Below are 27,505 nucleotides of genomic sequence, written 5' to 3' on the forward strand. Positions count from 1 at the left end.
AACGGCAGACTTGAGCCATCTTTCTCAAAAGTAGTGAGGAAATCCTCCATATTGTCATCTGGAGTGAGTGGTAATAACTTGGGATCTCTCTGATGGATTGTTTCCTTTCTTGGCAGGGACCACATCTGGTCAGACCAGCCCCCTCATTGGGTTCACCTCTCTCCTCATTTTGGCTGCCATTATCCCTCCTGAAGTCCTCTTATCCCCGCTGCTCTTCTCTCATTTCTTTCACTTGAGCTTGAATTTGCTGAAACTGGTGTTGCATGCTCGTCTATCTTTGTTCCTGTCGGGCTGATTCTTTGTCCATTCTCTTGTCTCTTGTTGCCTGAGACTGTATGAATGATTTGACCATATCTTTCAGTTCATCCAGTCTATCACCAGGATTAACTCCTGGTTTAGGCACTTTAAGCAACCAGGAAAATGTGAACATTGATAACCCACCTCTCTTAATACATATACAAAGGAATTTAGGTTAAAAACAAATGATAAAATTTGAAGCCCTAGCTCTAACTCAGGCTCTTTTTTTCCTGACACAGGTAGGATGGCCAGTCCCACTCTGTCTCTTCACCTTCCACAAGCAGTCACTTAAATACTAGGTCACCTGCAGAATCCCTAACCCTTGGAACCCTTGGTCTCCATTAAAAGTAGTTAGATGAAAAAGATGTGGGACCTATGGATTCATCAAGACCCAACATCTACACAAAAATCAAAACAACTATTAGCTCAGTGTGTCAACATCTGAATGAATGAAAATTGAACTCAGCTTCCCAAAGATGTGGATACACCAGTTAATTTATGTTAACTGTTGTGGCATCCTTGTCTAATATTTAAATCTGTTTGATGATCTTACACATTCAAGCCAGAGAAGAGTACTTGTCAGTACTTGTCAATACTTGTCGTACCTCAGTGTGCCAAGTGTGACGCTTTTTTTTGGAGGGGGAATATGGTGTGGGGTTGTTTTTCAGGGACTATGCTCATTTCTTCAGTTCTAGTGAAGGGAATCATCAGAATCAGAAAACTTTATTAATCCCTAAGGAAATTCTGGAACTCTTACTGCTTCCTTATACCAAGACATTTTGGATAATTTCATGCTCCCAACTTTGTGGAAAGAGCACGGTCCCTTCCTCTTCCAACATGACTATGCACCATGCACAAAGTCAGGTCCATAAACACATGAAACAGTATGTTTGTTGTGGAAGAACTTGACTGGCTTGAAGAGTCATGACCTCAAGCAGATTGAAAACTTTAGGATGAATTAGAGTGGAAACTGTGAGCCAGTCCTTCTTGTCCTACTTCAGTGTCTGACCTCACAAATGCATATATGAATAAATGGTCATAAATCCCCATAAATAGTCTTCTAAACCTTGTGGAAAGCCTTCCCAGAAGAGTTGAGGCTGCTATAGCTGCAAAGAGTGGGCCAACTTTATATCAAACCCTAAACGTGTGAAGGCAGACAAGATATATATACAATAAACCAGCTGCTAACTGATGACTGGCATCCAGAATAGCTAACTGAAGGCCAGACAATCCTAATTCTCAAGAATCCCCAGAACGGACGAATCCAGTTAACTATCTGCCAGTAACCAGCCTCAGAACAACATGGAACCTGCTATCAAGCATCATAGTGGTTTGTTTTTTGAACAGCTGGGTGGTGCATTGAAGTGAAATTGTTTACTTGGCTTTCATAAAGGATGGTTTAGTCTGTCGTCTTTTGGAATTTCACCTGTCACTAGATCACTTCATCAGTTAGGAATCTTTCACAGCAAAATTTTACCATGCTGTGTCTGTTCCGTCCATCTATATTAAGTTATGATCCTCCCTCTCACCTATTTTTTAGTTTGCATTGTGTATTAGACTTGTCTGGGTTTGACTCCTTTTGTTTTTCATAGTACTCCTGAGTTTGTTATTTTAGCTTCTCGTTATCTTGCTTGTGTAATATTTAGTTATCATGTTTTGTTCCCTGCTTGCTTTTGTTAGGTTTATTTTGCATTCCCATTCTGTTCACCTCTGTATTTCAATCATGTCTGTTACGTGTCCATGGTTTGTGTGTCTTAGTCCTGGTCTTAGTGTTTGTTACTTCCTGTTTTATTTTCAGAGCCTCTTCTCCTGTGTGTACTATGTTCTATTTTGCTTCCCTAGTCTTGTTACTCCTTCTTCTTTTTTTTTTTTTTTGCCTGTCCCGTTTGGCTCTTTTGCCATCAGAATTGTTGTCTAAAGGCAAAGAAAGATGCCCAACGGATTTACTTTACCAAATTGACCATCCCAGCCTTGCCGTAATGGTCCATTTGATTCACCTTTTATTGTTTATTTTATTTTCACTTACTGAATACGGGACAGACTTGACTGGGGGAAAGAAGGGGAGAAAGAAAGAGGGATAGAGAAACAGCTGAGAAGAGGGACGGGGGAGAAGGGCAAAAGACAAAAACCAACAGAATGAGCAGAAAAAGAAAAAAAAGAAATAAAAAATGCATATATCAATCACCTGGATCACCTGCTGAGAAAGAAAAAAGAAAACAAGCAGAAGAGAACAAGAGTAATAGAATAAACAGCATCACAATGATATATGGGACAGTAAATACTAAATATTAAACATTATTGTGCAGCACATAAGATCAACAGAACAGTGTGCTTTGAGGTAGGAGCCACAAAGGGTGTAGTTTGTGGGTGTGATCACCCGTGTGTACACCTGTGAGCATGGATGCGTTTGTTTTTTGTTTTTTAAAAGGTTCCTTCATGTAATGATCTGCTAGAGGGTGTGGGGGGGCCACAGCCCCATCCTCCAGGGCATGAAGCAGGTATGGAGGAGATCAAAACTCCAGACATCCAGAGGCCCCCAGAACACAAGAGACCAAGGAAGACCAACAGAGGGGCAGCCGCGCCACTGTCCCAGAAAGAGCTGAGGAGAGTCCCAGATGAGGGCTCACTCAGCAGCCGCGGAGCAGAAGCCAGGGGGAGTTGCAGTGACGCGCCCGTGAGCTCCGCCGGCAGCCAGCCGTGCCTGAGTGACCGAGCCCCAGGCCGAGAGGCCGGGGGCACCCCACCTCCAAAGTGGCCCGAGCGAGCCCCAGGCTCCAGGCCCCGATAAGCGGCCACCAAGGAGTGAGCCGGTGTGTACCTGGACGCCCACCCCCGGACACAAAGAACCACCAACGCACCGACACCTGAGGGAGTCCGCCACTGGCAGGGGAAGTGGTGGTAGGGGGAGATAGGCCTCCAAACCTTGGAGGGCCTGAGATGTCCCCAGAGAGGTGGCGCCTGACACCCAACCTGACATATAGACACAGAAATACAGGCACACACGGATACAAACATCCATTCCCACCCTCATGCTTTCATATGCACTTACTCCACACTCAACCAACGTGGAGACAGACATAAAGACATACACACGATCACACTCCCCAAGCGTACTCTACAAACCGGGTCTAGGTACCCTTACCCCTGGAGGGGGAACTGCACCCAGACCCAGGTGGTGTTACCCTTTTCCCTGCGGTGGGGGGAGGCAGACGGCCCCGACTCCGCAGCAGCAGGGAGGCCCCACACTCCAGACCACAGTCGGACGGCCAACTCCTCCTCCTAGCCCCCCCGCTCCAGCAGGTCGCAGAGAACGGGGGTGAGAGAAGACTCCAAACCTCCCTCCACCCGCTCATTGTAGTGTTGATGCATGTGTGTTCTAAGGTGCATTTAAAACCCAGGAGGGCATGGAGCTACCTGCCAGAGAGCAGCAGGTAAGCGCATGGTCCCTCCTGCTAGCCCTCAATGTCTACGTGTATTTAACCTTGAGAGGTGGGCAACGACGCCAGGGGTGGGGTGTACACCCTGATGGTACTTTGGATTCCGTGTATCGTGCCCACCCCCAAGATCCTATATGTATGTGTAATGAGAGTGTGAGTAATGTGAATGTCTAAGTTGTGGGATAAAATTGAGGCAGAGGCAGCCAGAAGGGGGGGGGGATGCCTCCTCTGCACCCTGGTGACATACCCCTACTCCAAGGTCCTGCATGTGTGGGTGGTTGTGGTGGAGCGGGAAGAGGGAGGCAGCTGGAGATGGGGAAGGAAGGAAGGGAGGGGCAGGTGACCCCTCCCTGGGGCCAGCTCCCCCGCTGACCCCAGTAGGCACCCCCATACTCCGCGACCCGCCAGGGAAAGGGGGCCCAGGCCCATCCAGACCGGGGCCCAGTGCAGCAGCGCCCCCCGGCCCCACAGAGCCCGGGACAGTCCACCCAACCCCACCACAGAGAAAACTGCACCCACCCCACCATCCACTCATCTTCCAGACTACATAAGACAATAAACACCCAGGCTGAGGTCTTCCTCCACCTCTCCTGTATCTCCCCCTCCTGCAGAGAGAGCTCCCGAGGAGAGGAAAGCTCCTGCAAGATGTGACAATCTCCCCCACCAGTTGAAGAGCCCCCCAGGTGGCTCGATGCACCCACCCGCCCACAACCCCGGCAACACACCAACCAGGACCCAAGCCCCCGAGGCCCGGCCCGGGCCCCAGCCCAGAGACTGAGCGCCCCCAGAACCTCACGCCCATCCCGGACCCACCCAGGGGCAGCCAGGCTACCAGGTCAGTAACCCACGTCCGTCAGCACAGACCCTCCCCTAGCCCCGCTGCACGCAGCCGCGAGGAAACAGTCACCTGAGAGCCAACAGAGCCCCTAACCGGACATGACCGCTACCCCGGGTTGAGCCCCCCAAGGAAGATGCCTCCGGGGAACCCCCCGACGCCCTAAGCCTGTCCCTACCCCCACACCAATCACAACAGTGAAGGCGGGACCAAACTATGACCCCCCACCCCCACTAGGTGATGGAGCTGATCAAAGGAGCCCAGAGCAATTGATCTGATGTGGTGGCAGAGGCTGTATCAAGACTAATGTAATCTAATAGATAATTTCTATATTGGTTAGAATTAAGATTATTTTTATTTTTCCAGTTCATGAGGACTGTTTTCTTGGCTATGCATAGGGCAGTGAAAACCATATGGGCGATATTCTTTTCTGAAGTGACATTATCTAAGCTGCCCAACAAACACACTAAGGGGGAAGTTGGAATGTTACATTTCAGACACTTCGATAAGTCTTCACATATCTCGCGCCAAAACTTCTGAACTGGTGGACAGAACCAAAGAGCGTGGATATAATTGTCCGGTGAATTGGTTTGGCAGTGTGAGCAGTTGTTGGTAGACGTAAAGCCCATCTTGAACATCCGATGACCTGTATAGTGCACTCTATGTAATATTTTGTATTGAATTAATTGAAGACTGGGATTTCTAATTAGATGAAAGGTTTTTAAGCAAATCTGAGACCAGAAGTTTAGGTCTAAGTTAACTGATAAATCCGCTTCCCATTTTGCAATAGGAAGTGATATTGATTCATCTGTTTTAGAAAGCATTCTGTATATTTTGGATAGTAATTTGGGGGTTTTAAGAGTAAGAAATTGAACCACACTTGGTGGTGTTTGTAGTTCAACTTGACCTGGTTTAAATTTCTTTTTTACTATGGATTTAATTTGTTGATATTCTAAAAATCTTTTCTTGTTGATTCCATATTGTGTAACTAGTCGGTCAAATGAAATAAATTCTGTTCCTTCTAGTATATGTTCTAAATATTTGATTCCTTTACCACTCCAATCTGAAAAGTTTATCATATTATTGTTTTGTAATATGTCAGGGTTGTTCCAGATAGGTGTACGTTTGCATGGGATTAATGAAGACGCCGTCAATTTTAGAAACTCCCACCATGCTGTCAGAGAAGAGCTGATGTTGATGCTTTTAAAGCATTCATGTCGTAGTCTTGTTACTCCTGATCTGTGCCTGCTGTGTTCTCAGCTGTCTCCACTTTCCTAAACACCCTCCCATGTTTTTATTGTCTCTGTCTTGCTTGGTCCCTTGCTCTTTGCAGCCAAAATGCAGATCATATAACTTTGCTTTTTTGGAGGCTCCATAATGTGCTTACAATCTCCTTTCAAACTCGTGATGATCTTCGGAATCACCTCAGATCCAGTTCATTCAGTTTCCCCTGCGTCGGGAGCATACACTGGCCTGTCGAAATTATGGACTAACAGTATCCCACATTCATGATTTTTAGTTCATAAACACTTCTTATAATGACTAACTATTCCAGAAATTTTGGAGATGTTAGCTCTTTATACAGTAAAGTTACAGTGGGATACAAATAATACCAGGCTGATTCTACCACAATTTGTTCCCCCGTCCAAAGACGTATTGCTTCTGAAATTTTGGAGGTTTTATCTCAGTACAGTTCTGTACAGTTACAGAAGGATACAAATAATGATCAGTCAAAATGTCATTGGTTTATTTGGGAGCATTCATGATGCCCACATATTTGCTAATTCTAACACCAGCGCCTACTTGAGAGATGGCAAGATTCCTTCTTGTCCAAACGTAATTGTGGAGGGAGAGGATCCTGTTCCTGTTTTTCTCCTCCTCAGTGACCCGGCATACCCCCCACTGCCATATGTTATGAAAGAGTATGTTAGTGGAGGGGCTTCTCATCAGGAACAGTATTTTTGGGTTGTCATTATGTAAATGCAGAATGGTGATCGAGTGTGCCTTTGGATGATTAAAAGGCCGTTTTGGAGCACTACAGAGGGCAATGGACATCAATCTGGATGCACAACTTTGTGAAAACGACTGAAAACGCTAGTGTGGATGCGGACCGTTTTCAGAAAAAAACGCAGTTTTCAAATCTATTCGGGCTAGTGTGGACGTAGCCTCACTTACTCCCTCCCTCTTCACATTGCACCATAGTCTCCTGTAAAAGTCCCGACACCCCTACACCACCTGTCACTTTTCCTCATGAAGAAGACTCCACTCAGGCAAGTCTGCTGGACCTCCTCAGGGCCTGTGCCCCACAGCTTTGGGGGGGTTTCATGAATTGTTCATAAGTCTGAGTCTGCAAAGGGTCCCAGTGCCGTGGAAGATGTCATGGCTCGTTCCTGTACTTAACAGCCACCAGGATTACAGGCCTGGGGCACTGATTTCCCGGATAATAATAATAATAATACTAATAATGGATTGGATTTATATAGCGCTTTTCAAGGCACCCAAAGCGCTTTACAATTCCATTATTCTGGAATATAAAATACTTAATTTCTGTTCATTAAAAATTTCAGTTAAAAACAAATTCCATGCATGTGAAAACCGTCACAGACGGTGGGAGAGATGCTCTGCTATGATGGTTATGATGGTTTGTGAGCTTTTGAGACTTCTACATAAGTGGTAGTGATGTGTCGGTCGCGAACTAAATGGCTCTTAGAGCCGGATCTTTGATGTGAACGACCGAGCCGGCTCCTTATCAGAAGCCGTGGGTTTTTTTTTTTTTTTCTTTCTCTCACCCTTTCTCTCGCACTTTTTCCCCGCGTCACTCCGCACGCGAGCCTTGTGCTTTGCGCTGGGAAGAAGGGGGGAGGGGCAGTAGTTACACAAGCAGTAGCACAGGAAAAGAGCGGGAGGGAGAGAGAGAAAGAGAGCCAGGGACAACAACATCACATTAGAAAGGTATAGTAATCATCCACAACTATTTTTAGTTGCGGATGATAAAGGATTCAGAAAGTTTATTCATATAGGCCCATATGACAGAGAATATGCGTGTTCTTTTTGTTTTCATATTTTAATTTATATTTAATTGTGTTATGGTTTGCAGTGTTTTGTGTTGTTACACTTTAAATATGCTTAAAAGGAAAAAGCTGAAAATTTAAATACAGGGTGGGCCATTTATATGGATACACCGTAATAAAATGGGAATGGTTGGTGATATTAAAGTCCTGTTTGTGGCACGTTAGTATATGTGAGGGTGCAAACTCCTCAAGATGGGTGGTGACCATGGTGGCCATTTAGAACTCGGCCATCTTGGATACAAGTTTCTGACCACTTATGAAATGTGTTCAATGGGCTGCCCATTGTGTTGGATTGTCAATGCAACCCTCTTCTCCCACTCTTCACACACTGATAGCAACACTGCAGGAGAAATGCCATCTCCCATGCTACAGTTAGCAAACTGCTTGCTAAGTTTTGTGAAACTGGTTCAGTGTTGGATTTGCCAAAATGTGGACGCAAGAAAACTGGCACCAATGAAGAAACATCAGTGGCTGTCCTAGCTTCATTCAGCAAGAGCCCACAGCGTAGCACTCGCCGCATGTCACTGGAGAGCGGCATTAGTCGAACATCCCTTCGGCGGATATTAGCTACTCACAAATGGCACCCTTACAAACTTCAGCTACTGCAGCATCTCAACGAGGGTGACCCAGATCGGAACAGGACCCTCAGTTCACGCAGAAGATTTTGTTCAGTGATGAGGCAAACTTTTATGTGAATGGTGAAGTTAACAAACAAAACCACTGCTATTGGTCTGACACTAACCCACATTGGATGGATCCCTCCAAGACTGTTGGAACAACAAAAGTGATGGTTTGGGGTGGTATATGGGGTACAACGATAGTGGGCCCATTCTTCATCAATGGAAATCTCAAAGCCACTGGATATTTGAAATTGCTACATGATGATGTGTTTCCCTCTTTATGCACTGAAGCTGGCACGTTCCCTGAGTTCTTCCAGCAGGATGGTGCACCACCACATTATGGATGCCAGGTCCGAGCATTCCTAGATGAACAGTTTCCTGAAAAGTGGATTGGTCGTCGTGGGCCAGTTGAATGGCCCCCAAGGTCTCCCGATCTGACCCCCTTAGACTTTTATCTTTGGGGTCATCTGAAGGCAATTGTCTATGGTGTGAAGATATGAGATGTGCAGCACCTGAAACTACGGATACTGGATGCCTGTGCTGGCATTTCTCCTGCAGTGTTGCTATCAGTGTGTGAAGAGTGGGAGAAGAGGGTTGCATTGACAATCCAACACAATTCAATTCAATTTTATTTATATAGCGCCAAATCACAACAAAAGTCGCCTCAATTGAGAATTATACCACGGAGTCAGGTACTTCTGATTTGAGACCTTAGTTTTCACAGGAGCTACAGTATCCAGAGTCGTACGCAGTGAGGAGGTAAAATTATTAACAAGATAATTGACCTCTGTTGGAGTAGCGTTCAGATAGCTGCTCTGCTCTATGTTGGTACAGGGCATTGAAGATGATAACAGTGGGTGGATTATATTCTTAAACTTAGTTACAGCACTTTCAGAAAGACATCTACTGTGATAAAGTCTACTCTCCACCGCTGTGTAATCAATTAGTGTAAATGTAAATGTTATCAGGAAATGATCAGACAGGAGAGGGTTTTCAGGAAACACTGTTAAATGTTCAGTTTCTATGCCATATGTTAAAACAAGATCTAGAGTGTGATTAAAGTGGTGGGTGGGTTCTTTTACATTTTGAGAGAAACCAATTGAGTCTAATAACAAATTAAATGCCATGTTGAGGCTGTCATTTTTAGCATCTACATGGATGTTAAAATCACCCACAATAATTATTTTTATCTGAGCTCAGAACTAAATTAGATATAAAGTCTGAGAAATCAGACAGAAACTCTGTGTAAGGCCCAGGTGGACGATAGATGATAACAAGTAAGACTGGTTTCTGAGTTTCACAGCTGGGGTGGACAATGTTAAGCATCAGGCTTTCAAATGAATTAAAAGTCTGTCTTGGTCTTTCATTAATTATTAGGCTGGTGTGAAAAATTGCTGCCACACCGCCCCCTCGGCCTGTGCTTCGAGATTTCTGGTAGTTAGAATGACTCGGGGGTGTTGATTCATTTAAACTAACATAATCATCCTGCTGCAACTAGGTTTCTGTAAGGCAGAGTAAATCAATTTGTTGATCAATTATTAAGTCATGTACTAACAGAGACTTGGAGGAGAGAGACCTACACTGCAAAAATGGCTAGTCTATATTTAGGAAAGAAATACTACATTTGATACAAAAAGCACTGAAAACAAGTGAAATTATCTGTCCATGCAGCAAGTTTATTTTACTTAATAAGAAATCTTGAAATAAGATTTTTTAATCCAGAAATAAAAGAACACATTTGAGAATTGAAGAGGGTTAAAATAAGCTTTAAAAAGCTCAATTTAAGATAAAATTACTTGATATCAAGTCCCAAAAGTAAGTTAAATATGCTAAATTACAGTCTTTTTTTATGTTTTGAATTCTTACTTGCAGCAAATGAATGCACTGCAACGAGAAAAATAGTTCTAATACTATGAAAAACTACTCAATATTAGTGAAGTATGATTAATTTGTTTCTTGATTCAGGTTGGCTTATCTTAAAATAGAGCCGAATCGATATTAAATCCAGGCAAAAAAACCTTAAAACAGACCTTTTTCCTAGAATACTCCTTGGCTTCTACTGAAATCACAACCAGGGCAAGAGTGATATATGTCAACATTTATTTCTCTCATGAGAACAAAATCCTTTATTTAAACAATATAGGGCTGCTGCACAATCCCTAAAAGTCTAAATCAACCCTTTAAAAGGCCTAAACAGAGAAAAGAAGTTACATTTTTGGCCTTAAACTTTTGTGACAGTCACATAGTCTCACAATGTTGTAAATAATGGCATTACTGACTTAAAACTTTACATGCCTCAGGTAAAGTATCACTAAGAAAAAACAACAACAACTTTCATTTGTAAAGCATTATAAGTAAAGCCGTTTCTCAGGACATTGCTAGGCAAATTAGGAACAAAGTTGTACAAACGTACTACAAAACTAAACAAACTGCAAATGACCTGATAAAATCCTGCTTGGTATTCACCTATTTCTCAAAGAACGACTTCCACTCAGCTATTGCTTTCTTATATGCACTAGTGGCATCTTGATCATGGATGGCATCAGTGATTACCTCAGTTTGTATGACAGAGAGGACCGTTGCAACACATTTTGGGTATGTTAAGTGCAAGGTGTAGTAATATGCCATCAACACCAACATTCCTTCCCAGAAATCCTCCAAGGGGAGAGTGGTCACTGGTATGTTTCCTACAGCAACAATGCTGGTTGTTCCATCAAAAAGCAGCACTGGGGAGGAGAGAGGCCGCTTCTCCAGGTATAGCATTGCATCTTCACCTGGCTAGAAAAGCACAAAAAAAGGACAAATTCTTCAAGATTTTAAATGAAAGGGTTGCTGTGCATCCAAACAGCTTAAGACACAAAAAGCAATATCAACAGTTTAGAATGCTCCAACTGATTTACTGTTGGAATAGAAGAAATAAATGTAAAATATCTGACTTACATGAATATGAAATTTTGGAAATGTACACAGCAAAATCTCCAGTGTTAAATTAACACTACAGAGTGTCTATATGGGTCCACACCTCTGAGTGTTAAATACAACACTGTTGAGTGTTAAATTAACACTTTGACAGTGTTATATGTTTAAAAGTAACCTAGTCAGTTTTGAAGATTAACAATGGCTAACACTGAGCAGTGCTGATTTTCTAACACTGGAATATTTCTAACATTTTGATTTATTTTCCTGTGTTAGAAAATCAGCACTGCTCAGTGTTAGTCATTGTTAATCTTCAAAACTGACTAGGTTACTTTTAAACATATAACACTGTCAAAAGTGTTAATTTAACACTGGAGATTTTGCTGTGTATTAATTCTGAGCATGAATTTTCTCTAGTTTGCAGCATTTTTATCATGTCTATTTGTGCTTTTTTTCCTCATTTGTTTTTTAAAACTATTTCTTTTAACTGTTTTACATATTCTAGTTTTTGAAGGCCTTTTTAAATATATCATTTTACTGCTTCTACTTGTATCCTAACTGCAATGTGCTTTTGCTCTGTGCTGCCTCTCTGGAGTAGGTTTTGAATAACAATTAAGAAATCCTGACTAAGGAGTAATTTAATCCCTGCTGAATTGAACTTCAACCCACTCTTATTAAGCAGGAAAAGCAAAATAATAATATTAATAATAACAATACAAGTAAATGGAGTACAAGTTACAGTGGCTGGTATTGCAGCTGTTCGCACCTTGAGGATATGAAGGAGAGCCTCACTGGCACTTCCCAGCCGCTTTGGTGGTGTAGTTTTTGAAGGAAAAAGAGATGGAAGTGCATTGAAGAGAGTGACAGTAAAATCCACTGTGAACGGAGAAAAGTATCTCAACAAAGTAGGGCTGAACGATTATGGAAAATAATCTAATTGCGATTTTTTGCCCCAATATTGCGATTGCGATGCGATATGCGATTATTTTTTAAGGTCTTTGTCTTCTGTATTATTAAACAAAGACAAGCAATACATCATATAGTATGGCCAATACTATATTACATTAATTTTAAACTGTTCTTTCCTGGAAGACAGACCTCTGTTATGATGACATGAGGTGATGCATGAATTGATGACTGACATTTTTATTTAACTTCTTCAATCACAACAGTATATTTGAACATACACAATAGTTTATTTTTAGCTTACAAACATCTGAGCATAAAGTGCTGACAAGGAACCCTGGTGTAAACATTAAAATGAAAGTCAGTACAATGTGCAGATTGCAGAAATATACATAAACAAAATCAGTGGCTTTACCACACTCAGTTTTTCGACATCTGTGAACTACTAGACAGTCATTCAATTAAAAAATAATATAAAATAAATAAAACTAATAAATAAAAAATACACACATCTTACTGATCTCTGCAGTCAGTAACATTACACATAAAGTGCAAACATAATAGCAATTGTATAAACACACACACACACAAACACGCCTTTAAAATTTAAAGGCGTGAAATTGGACGGTCTAGTTCTGATTAGCGTCACCGCTGTCTCGGTGGAGTTTAATAAACTCGGCCGTCTGCTTCTTGCTATCTAAAATATAACCAGACACTGGTGTAAATTCTCGACTGTCTCATACTTCTGTTTAATAAGTTTTCTGTTTGACGTTTAGTCAGCTGTGTGAAAACCAAGGAGGAACCCACCCGGGGGATTAATAAAGTTTTATTTTATCTAATCTAATAACTTTAATCTCAGCCAAACCGATTTACTCAGGAACAAACAAAACACTGAAAAAAGCCCAACAATAACATTTTTAGGTTGTCTAAGTGACTTATATATTACGTTTAACCCGAGCAGCGAAACTCCGCGGTGATCTGAAAATGATGTGCCGGGAGTTGTGCCGTTCTCGGCCGCATCAGTAACCCTCGAGCTCCCGGCTAGCTGTCGAGCTGGTGGGTAGCAGACGCCTCTGAAAACGTCGAAGCACTTTTGCAAATATGGGATATCTTGATAAACCGAGCAGATATTCGATGTTTACACAACTACTTTCTCGCCTGAAAATATTTTAAAAGTTTATTTTGTGACCCAGAAAGATTAGTATGAGTAATTTTAAAACTTAGTAGCGGCCGCCATTGTTGGAAACTGGAGTTTGGCTGGGCCGCGCTATGAATTCTGGGATATGGTAGTAATTTGGACAGCCTTCGGCGCGTCGCTGTGACGTAATCGGTCTACAAATGCGGCCTCAGGAGGATGCAGCCCATGAATTTGGACATGTCCAGAGTATAATCGCAGCCTTTGCGGTTAGAAAATTGCACTTGATCATGTCGCGATATTATCGCAAATGCGATATATCGTTCAGCCCTACAACAAAGCAATCCGAACATATCTGATGTATGATTTTAATGTATGCAAAGGCCACTTACCTCCACGTACATCCAAGGGGAGAGGAGGTTTCAGGACCTTCTTCCAAATGCCATAGAACTGCACCTTCGAACAAAACTCTGCCCATCGACCCTTCATTTGATCTATGTATTTGCAGTTGGAGCCACCAATGATGCGACGCAGTTCATCCATCGCCTATGACAAAGTTGTGCTCAGTTAGTCAAGAACTAACTAAACCTATCCAGAGAAAGCAAGGAATTTAACTGAAGGTAGTTGAACTTACATTTCGTATGTCTTTGAAGCACGGGTATGCTTCAAGTATTTTTCTAGGCCTGTCTTCTTCCCTTGTAACATCTGCGTCAATAAAGGCTCGTCTGGCCTCAAACTCCAGGTCCAAAATTTGAGCAACGTCACTTTGGTTGGGTTTTGCATTGGGTTTCCTGTACATGTTGCTCAAGGTTTTGTAATGTCTTGCCTGCATCTTCAGGCTGTCATGGTCTGCTAGGGAAAGCAAAGAGCAATTGTAAGACATGGTGTAACTAGACTTCACAAAATTCAGATTTTTCTAATCAGTCATTTCTAGTAAGGTTGCATGGTTGTTTTTAAGTATAATATTTATGAGAATTAATGTTTAGGTTAAATATGTTTGAGTAATGAACTGACCCTATATGTCCTGATCATTTCCCTTTGTGTCCTTTTCTTATAATGATCATGGATTTATGTTAATTGTTAGTTTGAACAGAATCAAATATTAAAACGAAAGTTTAAGATGCCCGTGAATAAAACTGTGGTGAAAATAAGGTAAAGGTTGTTTACTGTGTATATCGTTCACATCAGTGTGAACAGTGATTATGAGCTGATGGATAAAAATATTTTAGGTAATTTGATCTATGACAGAAACACTGTGATAAGGCATGATAGATGTGACCAGCATGAGGATTTACATGTGTAAATAATTAGCACTGAGTAACACCCATTACAACACAAAGTGGTAAAATACTTACTATGGCTAACTGGCAAACTGGAATGAGGGATCTATCATATGTTGATTTTACACACCAACTCGAGTTAATGACAAACCACTATGATTTATGGAATAAACACTTAGAACGGGGTTCATTGCTTCAACCATATTTTGGAAAGAGCTGTAAGAGGAACAGTCAGACTGAGAGGTAGATAAGGGTGATGGTGGACTTACCAACAACATCATCTGGAGGTGCAGTTGAAGGACCTATATCAGACCTGGGTGCAGAGCATGAGGCTGACTTGAATAATAGTGGTAAAGCCAGCGTAGTATTGTTTGACGTAGTTGGTACAGTGGAGGGTAGCGGCAATTGGGATTCTTTCTCTGAGGAAAAAACAGAAGATGAACAGAATGGGTGGTCTCTTTGAAGTTTTAGATGTCCAAAAGTCATTAGTACAGCAGACCAAAGTACACACCTGCATTTGAGTTATCCTCGCTGAGGTCATCATTGCTCTCAAGAAGTATGGTACAGTCACTTGAACCACTTGCTTCACCACTTAGGTCACCTTCAGTCCCATTGTCTGTGTCATCTGAGCTGAAAAGAGTCTTCCTGGGCCTGCCTCGTTGTGGCATGGAGCCCTGCCTCTTCCTTGGAGACTTCATATTTTGGAGTCGTTTGTACAGTTTGGTGTAGATGGTCAGCTGTGGTAAAATAATATATTTTTGTACATCCTTTTATTATCTCACTCAATTTTAGATATTGTAGTGGGTAAAGAATGACTTACGTATGGCATGTGTGTGTCAGCATCACGTAACATGGGGTAATAGTCGACAATCTTCTGTGACATTGCTCTCATTTCGAGTTTGGAGGGGTATGTTACTTCTTTCCCCATGGGACTAGCTCGGAGGATTGCAACCATGCTGGTGACTGTGTTCCTTACAAGTCTGCAACAGAGCTCCTTCGACATCCTACAGTCCTTTTCCTTTCCACTGTGGAGCAATGCAAAGTACTGACTGCGCACCATGTCCAACTCTGAATCTGTATACACCACATACTCTGGTGGGTCTGGCATTTTCATTTTTTTGTCAGCAGTGTAGGAAATGGGAGTGGAAGTTTGAGGCTGACATTGTGACACATCAAAGCCTAAGGGGTTACTCTCGCTTCGATGGAAAGTGTTGGCATCTTGGTCAGTACTCTTAAACTATAACAGTTGTGGGATATAAACAAAAATACACAATTAGGCAAGTTAATGCTAGACAATATGGACAGTAATCATCTTCTTAGTGGTATAATGTGTTTACCTTTTGGCTGATAAAATCCCAAATCTTCTTTCTATGGAAGAAATTTTCATGGCCCGGAAAAAGATCCTTTAGGTCATCCCGGGTAAAGCTTCTCAAAGTTTCCTCATCAATATTCGCAGCTGTAAAAGAGAAAAACAACTTCAAAAGTGATATTTATTTCTCTTTTCCTGGGCGTGGCTTACTACATATTGAGGTCATTTTTTGTCAGTAAATGTATTTTAGCAATAAGTAATATTAACAGGATAAAATGTCAAACTTAAAACAGTTTATCAAATATTTGGGAATGCAATAAAACTATTTTTGGGTGTCTTCAAGAATGATGTTCCAAGTCTATTTAGGCAAAGACAGCTCAAGGCTATAATGTGGATAAAGTTCAGAGTAGAGTACAATCCTAGCTCCAAGTTTCAGAAATGATGCTAACAGATGCTGAGGCTGCTTAGCTAACGTACCAAAATAACTGAAAAATAAGACTTACCCTGCAACACAGACAGTATGGCATCATCAAACTTGTCCATGCCGTGACAGCAGTTCTCTAGTTCGTTCCAAAGCCTCCACTCACAGTACCTGGAAATATCCTACAGCTTAAATAAGATCATTTAGCTAAAGTTAACACATTAGCTAGATTGCTAACTAGCAGCAGCCCTCACAAAACACGACTTTATCTTAATAACACCGTTGTACCATAGTATTTTTCAAATCAACTTAATGTTACCAACCTTAAATTACTGTTCGCTTTGTTTAGATAAATAATTTTGATCTTCGTAACGGTCCTGATGGTTAACAAAGCAGGGGAAAAGAGTTTGTCCCGCGTGAAAGTAACGTCACGACCGGAACTGAGAATGCGCATGCAGAAAATTATTTATATTTAAATTTTTTTAAGTAAAAAAAAAAGAAAATAAAAATATAAATTCAGTCTTAAACACTTATTGCCTAAAAATAAATATAACTGATGTAATTTAAACCTGAAAAATTGGATAATTAAGGATACATATATTTTTAAAATCGCCTACCTTTCCCATGGTCCCACACTCTCATCTGTGGCCTTCAGTGGAGAGCGGTAAAGTAAAGCTGCATTGCTACAGCGCGAAAACAGTTCACCATGGCGCTCTGGAGATGTATGATCTGTTTTATCTTTGTTTCTTTAACTCTGAAGGTGCTCCTTAGCCACATAAATGCAGCTCATGGTCGAAGGCAGGATTTTTGGGTTTACTGTGGAATAGATGGCTGTGAACAAGATTTCAGAGTTTTTAACTCATTCTTTCGCCACATTAAACGGACGCACCCTCTGTATTTGACGAATGGAAGCCCACCAAGAGGATGGAGGATCCCCCCAACATCCCACTCTTTAGGATCGGAAAATTTTGGTGTTTCAGTCTTTGCCAACTGTAGTACTGCAACAACAACCAGCACTGTGGAAATATCAACTGGTGGATCTTTGCCTGAAGTGCAGGAGCCTCAGGTTGTTGACAGCCCGATCACGGTAAGTGTTAAACTAAATAAAATGTAGTGTGGCTTCTGATGACAAATTTAGCTATGTCTAACTCCTCGTATGTGGTCCTATATTACTTTTAATCCTTTTCTCCATTTTTAATCAAGAGAAATTTAACGAGATCTCGCGATATTATACCGCTAGATATTGTTCTTCAATCTGTTACAAGCGATTTCCACTATGGTTGGATTTTAAATCACAATTTCATCCTGCAGGATGAAATAAAAAATAAATAAACAGAATAGCAGTTCAGTGTAGATAGTACAGGCTATGCTGCAGCCGGAGAAGGCACACACTCTGCGGCTGGCATGTCTCCTGGTGAAGTTTGCATCAAAGACACTCTCAGCGCGCTTAAATCGTTCAATGTGGCAGCAATTTGGGTATCTCGTAGGAATTATAAGTGGTGAATACGGTTTCAGGTAAGACACAGAGTATTTCGAAGCACTGTAAAAAAATCCGTTGACCAGAAATACTGTCAAAACATGGCTAAGAATGATTTTCTTGAAAATTAAATAAATTAATAAATGCATACAATAAAATATATCCATATACTAATACTAACATAAATTCTAAGTGCAAATCTAAATTACATGATTTAAAAATACATAAATAATTTAATAAATACAACAAACATGTAAAGAAACTAAAATCTAAGTGCGAACAAAAATTCATTATTTAAAAAAATAAAATCTTATTCTCATGAATCCAATCCCTAGCCTCATCAAAACAATGGACAACCCCTTTTTTTGTTTCTTTGTCTTTGATTTCTTTTCCATTTCTTTTTTCTTTATTCCAAAGAATGAATATTATATTATCTTATATTATATTGAATATTCACAACTGTAACACTAGTCACTGTCATGCACTTTGTTTTTTAGTGGACCAATCATTAGGTGTAACTGATTATACCTGTTATGTAAGAATTTCTATAATTGGCCAGGAGTTTGGAGTAACTTTGTTTTTCTGCTCTAAAGGAAGAAGCTGTTGCTACAACATCCTTTACCAGACATGATATTACCAGATCTGCTGCAGCTTTTGCTATCTGTGTTCAAGAACAGTGCCACTTATCACAGGTATGTTATAGTCTTAATGGATCAATACATTACATAAGGCAATCAATGTCTTACTTGTTCATAATGGAATTCAGAATTATTATTTTTTTATATAAATGCAGAATAAGTTACTTTTATTTCAAATGTTTTCACAGAGAACGGTCAAACATATCATCTCAGGAGTGCAACAGTATCAGGCTGTTCTTTTGGATACGCTCAAGGAAAGAATGAAGACAGTGTTTGAAGATAATGCCGAGGGAACCACTCAGCTTCAAGATGAGGCTTTGGCTACATTTGATAAATTCATGGATCCTTTCTCCACCATTGCATATGGACAGAGTAGAGCCATAGGGGAAATGTTCTGTCAAGTCAACGCAGAGGAAGTAGTAGTATCCCAGAAGATATGTTGGGTAAAGCAAGGTCTTTCAAGGGTCATGTCCATAAGGAACAAAAGTTTTTACTATGTACCATTAATTGAAAGTCTAAAGCAGTTAATGACTAATGAGAGAATCTTTACCATGTTGAACACTGCACCACAAAGAAGCAGAGAGGGATTCTTCTATGATTTTAGAGATGGGTCCCTCTTTACATCTCACCCCTTGTTTTCTCAGAGGCCAAATGCATTGCAATTAATACTGTACACAGATGAAATTGAAATATGTAACCCCTTAGGGTCCCATGCTTCTGCAAACAAATTGGTCATGTTTTATTATACTTTAGGAAATATTGATCCAAAATTTAGGTCAAAGTTAGCTGCAATACGACTTCTTGCTATTGCTAAAGCAAATGACATTTCTCAGTGGGGTATTGATGTTGTACTGAAAAGAATACTTCAAGATCTATCACTGCTTTACAATGGTGTAAGGATTGAAATGTCAAATGGTGAAATTGAATTGTTTGGTGCTGTTATAGCCATTTGCGGAGACACGCTAGCCCAGCATGAGATTGCTGGCTTTAAAGAAGGGATTGGTTTTGCTTATAGCAAATGTAGACACTGTGAATGCAACTTTGATGATATGCAAAGTGTTTTTGAGAAGAAGTTTGTTCAAAGAACTCTGGAGAAACACATGAGGCAGTGTTTTGAAATAGATAAAGCAAGCACAGATTTATTGAAAGCATCCCTCAAAACTACTTATGGAATTAATAGAAGAAGCAGACTAGTTGATGTTCCTGCATTTGACCTGATCAAACAAACTCCACAGGATATAATGCATGTTATTTTTGAAGGTGTTGCATCAATGGAAGTTAAATTTGTATTAAAACACCTAATTCTCTCAGGACAATTAGAATTAGACAAGTTTAATTCAGACATTCAAAATTTTCCTTACTCACCTCTTGAAATACGGGATAAACCATGTCCTATTAGCTTTGGCACTTTAGTGGCTAACGACAACAAATTGAAACAGTCTTGTGGACAGATGCTAATTCTTTTAAAAATATTACTTTTTCTTTTGTATGGTGTGGAGAGTGAGTATGTTGTATTTATTAGAAAGTTAATTATGATAGTTCAAATAGTTCTTGCTCCCATTATTTCTTTACAAACTGTATTGCAACTGAGAAGTATGATTGAAGAACACCTGTATCAGTTCAAGCAACTTTTTCCCGAAGCCAATATAATACCTAAGCAACATTATATGTTGCATCTTCCCAGTCAAATCTTATCCCTTGGACCTTTAATAAGGAGTATGTGCATGCGCTTTGAGGCAAAGCACTCCTATTTTAAACAGTGGGCTTCTAAGTTAAATTTTAAAAATGTTTGTAAATCCCTAGCAAACCACAATCAATTTCTTGAGTGTTGTCAAAATGAAATAAGAACTGAACATCCTATTTTTGCAAAAGAAAAGGAATTCGGGCCAGTATCAGCTGTTAAAAATAATGAATATGTTAGGAAAAAAATTAAAGAATTTTTTGGAATAGATGTCATGCAGTCTGTTGTCTCAGTGAAATGGTATGTTCTAAATGGCAATAAATACATTGCTGGGAAGTCCATGATTATTGCAGATGTGGATGGCACTTTCCCTGTGTTTGGACTGATAAAGGATATCTTTTTGATTGACTCATCTTTTATTGCTTTTGAGTACCAACGCTATGAAACTTTGAATTTAAATGAAGACTTATTGGCATATGAAGTAACTGTGCCCATTGTTGCTCAAGCTACAGAATTAGCCCATGAGCTCATTGATTATACTTCATACTTTTCTATTAGTTTTAGGGACAGTGTGTTTGTGCCAATCAAATACAGTCTTTCTGATATTATTTCCCATAGAAATCACCCTTAAGATTAGGGTTGCACCAAGTATTGGCTTAGTGTAGTTTGTGATGATATCAGTTGACAGTCATTAAATGTTCGCTAAACCAATGTCAATGTTGTACCACATAATGCTGGCATGCTGGGACAAACAGCTGTCTTTGAAATGTGATTTGTATCATAAATTGTGGTTAATTTTTTTCCCTTATATGTACAACTTTGAAGTCAGACATGATTTTGAATAAATCATATTTTCAACAGGTGCCTTTTGTGAATTTCCTAAATCAAGCAAATTGAGTTTGTCACTCTATCTTGAAACAAGTGATATTTTGAGAGACATCTGGTGAGAGACCTAATGTAGGCTATTTTAAGAGCTATTCTTCCCATTTCTGGATTTCTGTACTAATATAGACACAATTATATGGTTATTCTCAATTTAAGTTTATTATCTAAAATCTAGACTTAGAAACAAGTAAATCTTTTTTTAAAACAAGGCAAATAATCTGGCCTGTCTAAAAATAGGATTTTAAATCATGGCAAGCACCAGATAATTTGCAGTGTAATATTTAATAATCCACATTTCACTGTTTTACTCTGTGGTTCAGATGTGGATACTGTATTGTTCTTTCTTTTTAATTGTTTATGTTTAAGTCGTTTGTTGCTGGTTTTTAATTTGTTTTTTGTCTTTTTGGAAGCTGACACAGTCTCTATGGAGATGGGTTTTTGGGGGGGTAGCAGGAGGAGAGAAGCTGCAGAGAGGCGTGTAAGACTGCAACTCTGCTTCCTGGTCCCAACTCTGGATAGTCATATTTTGGGGGGTTTAACAAATTTGTCCATATTTCTAGAAATGAGAGCTGCTGCATCCAAAGTGGGATGGATGCCGTCTCTCCTAACAAGACCAGGTTTCCTCCAGAAGGTTTGCCAATTATCTATGAAGCCCACTTCGTTTCTGGGACACCACTCAGACAGCCAGCAATTTAAGGAGAACATGCAGCTAAACATGCCGCTCCTGGTCTGATTGGGGAGGGGACCAGAGAAAACTACAGAGTCCGACATTGTTTTGGCAAAGTTGCACACCGATTCAATATTGATTTTAGTGACCTCCGATTGGCGTAACCGGGTGTCATTACTGCCGACGTGAATTATGATTTTACTGAATTTACGTTTACCCTTAGCCAGCAGTTTTAAATTTCCTTCAATGTCGCCTGCTCTGGCCCCTGGAAGACAATTGACTATGGTCGCCGGTGTCTCTAGCTTCACATGTCTGAGAACAGAATCACCAATTACCAGAGTTTGACCCCCGGCGGGTGTGTCGCCGAGTGGGGAAAAACGGTTAGACACATGAACGGGTTGGTGGTGTACCTGGGGCTTCTGTTTAGGACTATGCTTCCTCCTCACCGTCACCCAGCCGCCCTCTTTCCCCAGCTGCTTGGGGTCTGCCGGGGAACAGCTAGCGGGGCCTACGCTATCTTCGGCTGCACCAGCTACAGGGGCCTGGCTAGCTACGGGTGAATGAAGGGTGCGAAGCCGAGTCTCCAATTCAGTAATCCTGGCCTCCAGAGCTGCAAATATGCTACATTTGTTACAGATATCATTACTGCTAAAGGAGGCTGAGGAGTAACTAAACATCTGACACAATGAGCAAGAAAGTGCAGGAGGGACAGGTGAAGTAGCCATGGTGCTAACGAGTCGGCTATGAGCTAAGCTAGCGAAACAGTACAGAGACAGTGAGTGAATACTTTGGCTATAAATTAGGTAGTGAGTACACAGAAAGTGTGCTTCGGATGAAGCACGTGAAGATTATACTATGAAAAAAGAATGTATTTAAAAGTTGTTAATTTAAATTGCTAAGCAAATAAGCTACTCAGAAACACCACTGTGTTTGAGCAGGAACAGGAAGTGATACTCTACCGCAGAGCGAGCGAACACCAAGTGACAACGCCACCAATGGGCAGCCCATTGAACACATTTCATAAGTGGTCAGAAACTTGTAAATAACTCATGAAAGAATAAAGTTACGTTGAAACAAAGCACACCATTGTTTTTCTTGTGACATTACCAATAAGTTTGATGTGTCACATGGCCCTCTTCCTATTGAAAAAACAAAAGTTGTATCCAAGATGGCCGAGTTCTAAATGGCCACCATAGTCACCACCCATCTTGAGGAGTTTGCCTCCCTCACATATACTAATGTGCCACAAACAGGACTTTAATATCACCAACCATTCCCATTTTATTACGGTGTATCCATATAAATGGCCCACCCTGTAGTTAAAAGTTGAACTGTGAATAGTTGGTTTTTGTATTATTTGATTTATTTATTACATTTTATGTGGAGTGAATAAATAAAAGTATATTTACGGTGGACCCTTGAGACAAAGCACGTACAAACTTCAAAACACATACGAACTCTGAAGCACGTACAAACCCTGAAGTACGTACAAACTCTAAAACACGCAAAAACTCAGAAGCATGTAAAAACTCAGAAGCACGTAAAAACTCCAAAACACGTACAAAATACAACAGAAGTGTGCCAGGATGCTAGGGCGCAGTGTTGAGCTTTTGTTACCTAGTGGCTACACAAGCCAGCAAGTACCAATGACCTAGTGATGGGTCGTTCGCGAACGAAATGGCTCTTAGAGCCGGCTCTTTGACGTGAACGACGCGAGCCGACTCCTTATCGCGAGCCGTCACGTGGGGTTTTTTTTTTTTTCTTTCTCTCAGCCTCTCTCTCGCACTTTTTTTTCCGCTTCACTCTGCACGCGAGCCTTGTGCTTTACGCTGGGCAGAGGGGGGAGGGGCGGTAGTTACACTCAGTAGCACAGGAACAGAGCCAGAGAGAGAGAAAGAGAGGCAGGGACAACAACATTAGAAAGGTATAGTAATCATCCACAACTATTTTCGGTTGCAGATGATAAAGGATTGAGAAAGTTTATTCATGCAGGTCCATATGACAGAGAATATGCATGTTCTTTTGGTTTTCATATTATAATTTATATTTAATTGTGTTGTGGTTTGCAGTGTTTTGTGTTCTTTTCACTTTAAATTTGTGAAAGGAAAAAGCTGAAAATTTAAATAGTTAAAACTTGAAATGTGAATAGTTGATTTTTGTATTATATGATTTATTTATTACATTTTATGTGGAGTGAATAAATAAAAGTATATTTACGGTGGCCCCTAGAGACAAAGCACATACAAACTTCAAATCACGTACGAACTCTGAAGCATGTACAAACTCCAAAACACGTAAAAACACGTACAAACTCCAAAACACGTAAAAACTCCAAAACACGTAAAAACACGTACAAACTCCGAAGCACGTAAAAACACGTACAAACTCCAAAACACGTAAAAACACGTACAAACTCCGAAGCACGTAAAAACTCAGAAGCATATAAAAACTCAGAAGCACATAAAAACTCAAAACACGTACAAAAGACAACAGAAGTGCTCCAGGATGCTGGGCGCAGTGTTGAGCCTTTGTTATCTTGTGGCTACACAAGCCAGCAAGTACCAACGAGCGGATTTGGTGTGTGGTAATAACAGGTAAATGAACTTTTTTTTAAATTATTTGAATATATATATGAGTGCCTGTGTATAAATACACAAACAATACACACATGCTTTCAATTGTGTAATTTAAGTGATCTAGTAGCTCTGCTTTGGAAGTTCAGTTCATGCTAGAAATGTGTTTTGGAGTTTGTACGTGTTTTGTCTCTAGGGGCCACCGCATATATTTATATATAAACATATATAAATAAAACCACTTGTTTTTACGTTAGTAATTCCTTTTGTGCATAATTTTATATTATTGTTAATAATAAATTAATTAAAGCAACAAAACAACCTGAAGAGCCGGTTCGGAGCCGAAAGATCCGGCTCTTTTTAGTGAGCCGAACCGAAAGAGCCGGATCTCTAAAAAGAGCCGGAAATCCCATCACTACAATGACCGGATTTGGTGCGTGGTAGTAACAGGTAAATGAACTTTTTTTTTTTAAATTATTTGAATATATATGAGTGCTTGTGTATAAATACACAAACCATACACATGTGCCTTCAATTGTGTAATTTAAGTGATCTAGGTAGCTCTGCTTAGGAAGTTCAGTTAACACTAGAAATGTGTTTTGGAGTTTGTATGTGCTTTGGAATTTGGATGTGCTTTGTCTCTAGGGGCCACCGCATATATTTATATATAAAATATATATAAATAAAACCTATTTTTTTTTTACATTAGTAATTCCTTTTGTACATAATTTTACATTATTGTTAATAATAAATTAATTAAAGCAACAAAACAACCTGAAGAGCTGGTTCGGAGCCAAAAGAGCTGGCTCTTTTTAGTGAGCCGAGCCGAAAGAGCCAGTTCTCTAAAAAGAGCCGGAAATCCCATCACTAATAAGTGGTGTGATTTTTTTCCCCATTTCAAATAAATTGCACTAAACATTTTAAGCAATAAGTTAAAAAAAATGCCACCAAATATGAGACAAATTAAAACTCATATGCAAATGATTATTTATCTGTCAAAAAGGCCAGTACATGACAGTGGACCCAAGCTCAGACAAAGCACAAACAGTGATAAGATCAATACATTTTACTGGAAACAAGGAAAAACAGAGGTTGAAAGGTGAGTGAGTAGTGATGTTACGTCTGACACTGAAGTCCTGAGTCCTGTGTCAAGTAAAGGGGGACGTGTCCAAACGAAGCCTGTGTTCAGGCCTGTATTGTTCTTCAGAATATTACATGACCAGAGATAAATGAGGCCAGCTTGCAAGGAGATTGTAGGCACATTATGGAGCCACCAAAAAGGTGAAAAATATCATCAGGGAGCATTTTGACATGCTATCACCTAATAATAACATAAGTCTTATATCAATCTCAGAGAGGATGATAAGTGGGTGGGGTGCATATACTTATATGATATGGGATCTTATATGGGTATTCTGCTGGTGAGCAAAGCAGTGACTTGATGATGAGAACTGTTGACACAGGTAAACCGTGGTAAGTAATGAGCAAAACACAAGATGCAATGAAGCCTGGTTACCACCATGTGATACCTGACAGACTAGGGAAGAAATGATGGCAGCGCTGGTCTCATGTACTCTACAGCCTCGCTCATTGCTGTTGATGGATGTCTGTTAGGATGCCTGGGTCATTGACCCAGAGGTTTGAGTTTATTATATTATTTATCATTTCTAGTCTTTGGTTTCTTTGTCTGTGTTCTGTCTTATGCTTTATGTCTCGGTTCCCTCTGTTGCAGTGCCTGCATGTGAGTCTGTGTCTTTAGTTCAGTCTGTGTTGTTTCCTGTTTTATTTTGAAGGTCCATGTCTGATGTTAATGGTCGTGTCCAAATTCATGGGCTGCATCCTCCTGAGGCCGCACTTGTAGACCGATTACGTCACAGCGACGTGCCGAAGGCTGTCCAAATTCGTAGACTCCTCCAAATGCAGCCGACAAATGCGTCCTCCTTTTCCCCGAATTTGAAGGATGGGTCGGGTGTGTCCTTCGTGGCCTACCATATCCCAGAATTCATAGCGCGGCCCAGCCAAACTCCAGTTTCCAACAATGGCGGCCGCTACTAAGTTTTAAAATTACTCTGGGTCACAAAATAAACTTTTAACATATTTTCAGGCGAGAAAGTAGCTGTGTAAACATCAAATATCTGCTCGGTTTATCAAGATATTGCATATTTGCAAAAGTGCTCCGACGTTTTCGGAGACGTCTGCTACCCACCAGCTCGATAGCTAGCCGGGAGCTCGAGGGTTACTGATGCGGCTGAGAACGGCACAACTCCCGGCACATCATTTTCAGATCACCGCGGACTTTCGCTGCTCGGGTTAAACGTAATATATAAGTCACTTAGACAACCTAAAACTGTTATTGTTGGGCTTTTTTCAGTGTTTTGTTTGTTCGTGAGTAAATCGTTTTGGCTGAGATTAAAGTTATTAGATTAGATTAGATAAAATAAAACTTTATTAATCCCCCGGGTGGGTTCCTCCTTGGTTTTTACACAGCTGACTAAACGTCAAACTCAAAACTGATTAAACAGAAGTATGAGACAGTCGAGAATTTACGCCAGTGTCCTGTTATATTTTAGATAGCAAGGAGCAGACGGCCAGGTTTATTAAAGTCCACCGAGACAGCGGTGATGCTAATCTGAAGGCTAAACCGTCCAATTTCATGCCCGTTTACCTCCGGCCTACCCGACCTTCTGAGGACCCAGCCCACGTAGACCGCGAAGGCCGGGTCCTCAGGAGGATGCAGCCCATGAATTTGGACACGACCAAAGTATCTGGTTTTGTTTCCCCTGTTTCGTTAGGCCTGATTTGCCCCAGCTGTGTTTCCCTCCTGTTACTCATTCCCTGATTGCTCCCTCTGTGTATTTAAGCCCTGTGTTTCTCTGTGTCCATGTTACGATCTACCATTTTCTATGCTCTGTGTTCTGTCTGCTTGCCTGAGTTCATTTGAAGTCTCAATTTTGTTACCTTTTTTTGAGTTCAGCATTAAAGCTGTTTTGAGTTTACATTGTGCCTCCAAGCGTCTACACTTTGGGTCCACCATTCCTGCCTGCATACAGCCTTCACATAACAATGTCAGGTGAATAGGGTGAGATGAAGAAGGGAGGCACAAGTAAACACAAGCAGGCAGTGGAAAAACATTACAAAATCACTTGGATCCTAACATTATCTAATTTGTCAGAAGGTTCAGTTTTCATTGTTTGGGCTTTACAGGAGCAGGATTTAATCCCAGCCATTTTCTCAAAATAATTATTAGATTTCCAATTACCAGGTGGATAATATCTTGCAAAGACATTAACTAGGTTTCCTCTATGTCGGCAAATATAAAATATTATTGCTCCTTTGTACACAGCAAATCCAGCATGT

At 40.6% G+C, this 27,505-nt stretch overlaps 1 protein-coding gene and 1 long non-coding RNA gene across 2 annotated transcripts; one reads left to right on the forward strand and one right to left on the reverse strand.

The window, feature by feature from the left end:
- Positions 1-10,603: 10,603 nt before the first annotated feature.
- LOC146653012 (uncharacterized) lies at positions 10,604-16,349 on the reverse strand. The gene is made up of 9 exons (XM_085381239.1): positions 16,310-16,349; positions 15,835-15,953; positions 15,318-15,734; positions 15,009-15,234; positions 14,767-14,916; positions 13,852-14,069; positions 13,610-13,763; positions 11,943-12,052; positions 10,604-11,038 (listed from the first exon to the last, which is right to left on the reverse strand). The coding sequence occupies exons 1-9, from the start codon at positions 16,347-16,349 to the stop codon at positions 10,727-10,729; spliced, it is 1,746 nt and encodes a 581-aa protein (XP_085237365.1). The 3' UTR covers positions 10,604-10,726.
- An 896-nt stretch (positions 16,350-17,245) lies between these two features.
- On the forward strand, positions 17,246-18,748 carry LOC146653013 (uncharacterized). The gene is made up of 3 exons (XR_014907653.1): positions 17,246-17,314; positions 18,298-18,396; positions 18,531-18,748. It is a non-coding gene; the product is annotated as an uncharacterized LOC146653013 (long non-coding RNA).
- The last annotated feature ends 8,757 nt before the right edge of the window (positions 18,749-27,505 follow it).

This window comes from Rhamphochromis longiceps, linkage group LG15, assembly GCF_057381845.1.
Source record: "Rhamphochromis longiceps isolate RC_006_pf linkage group LG15, R_longiceps_female_GT1.1, whole genome shotgun sequence".
Classification (NCBI taxonomy): Eukaryota; Metazoa; Chordata; class Actinopteri; order Cichliformes; family Cichlidae; genus Rhamphochromis; species Rhamphochromis longiceps.

Coding starts and splice junctions, on each gene's coding strand:
- LOC146653012 (XM_085381239.1), bottom strand. CDS start 16,349: ATGGACAAGTTTGATGATGCCATACTGTCTGTGTTGCAGG. Junction 15,235..15,317: donor CTGACACACACATGCCATAC/GTAAGTCATTCT, acceptor ATTTTACCACAG/CTGACCATCTACACCAAACT. Junction 13,764..13,851: donor GCTTCAAAGACATACGAAAT/GTAAGTTCAACT, acceptor ACTTTGTCATAG/GCGATGGATGAACTGCGTCG.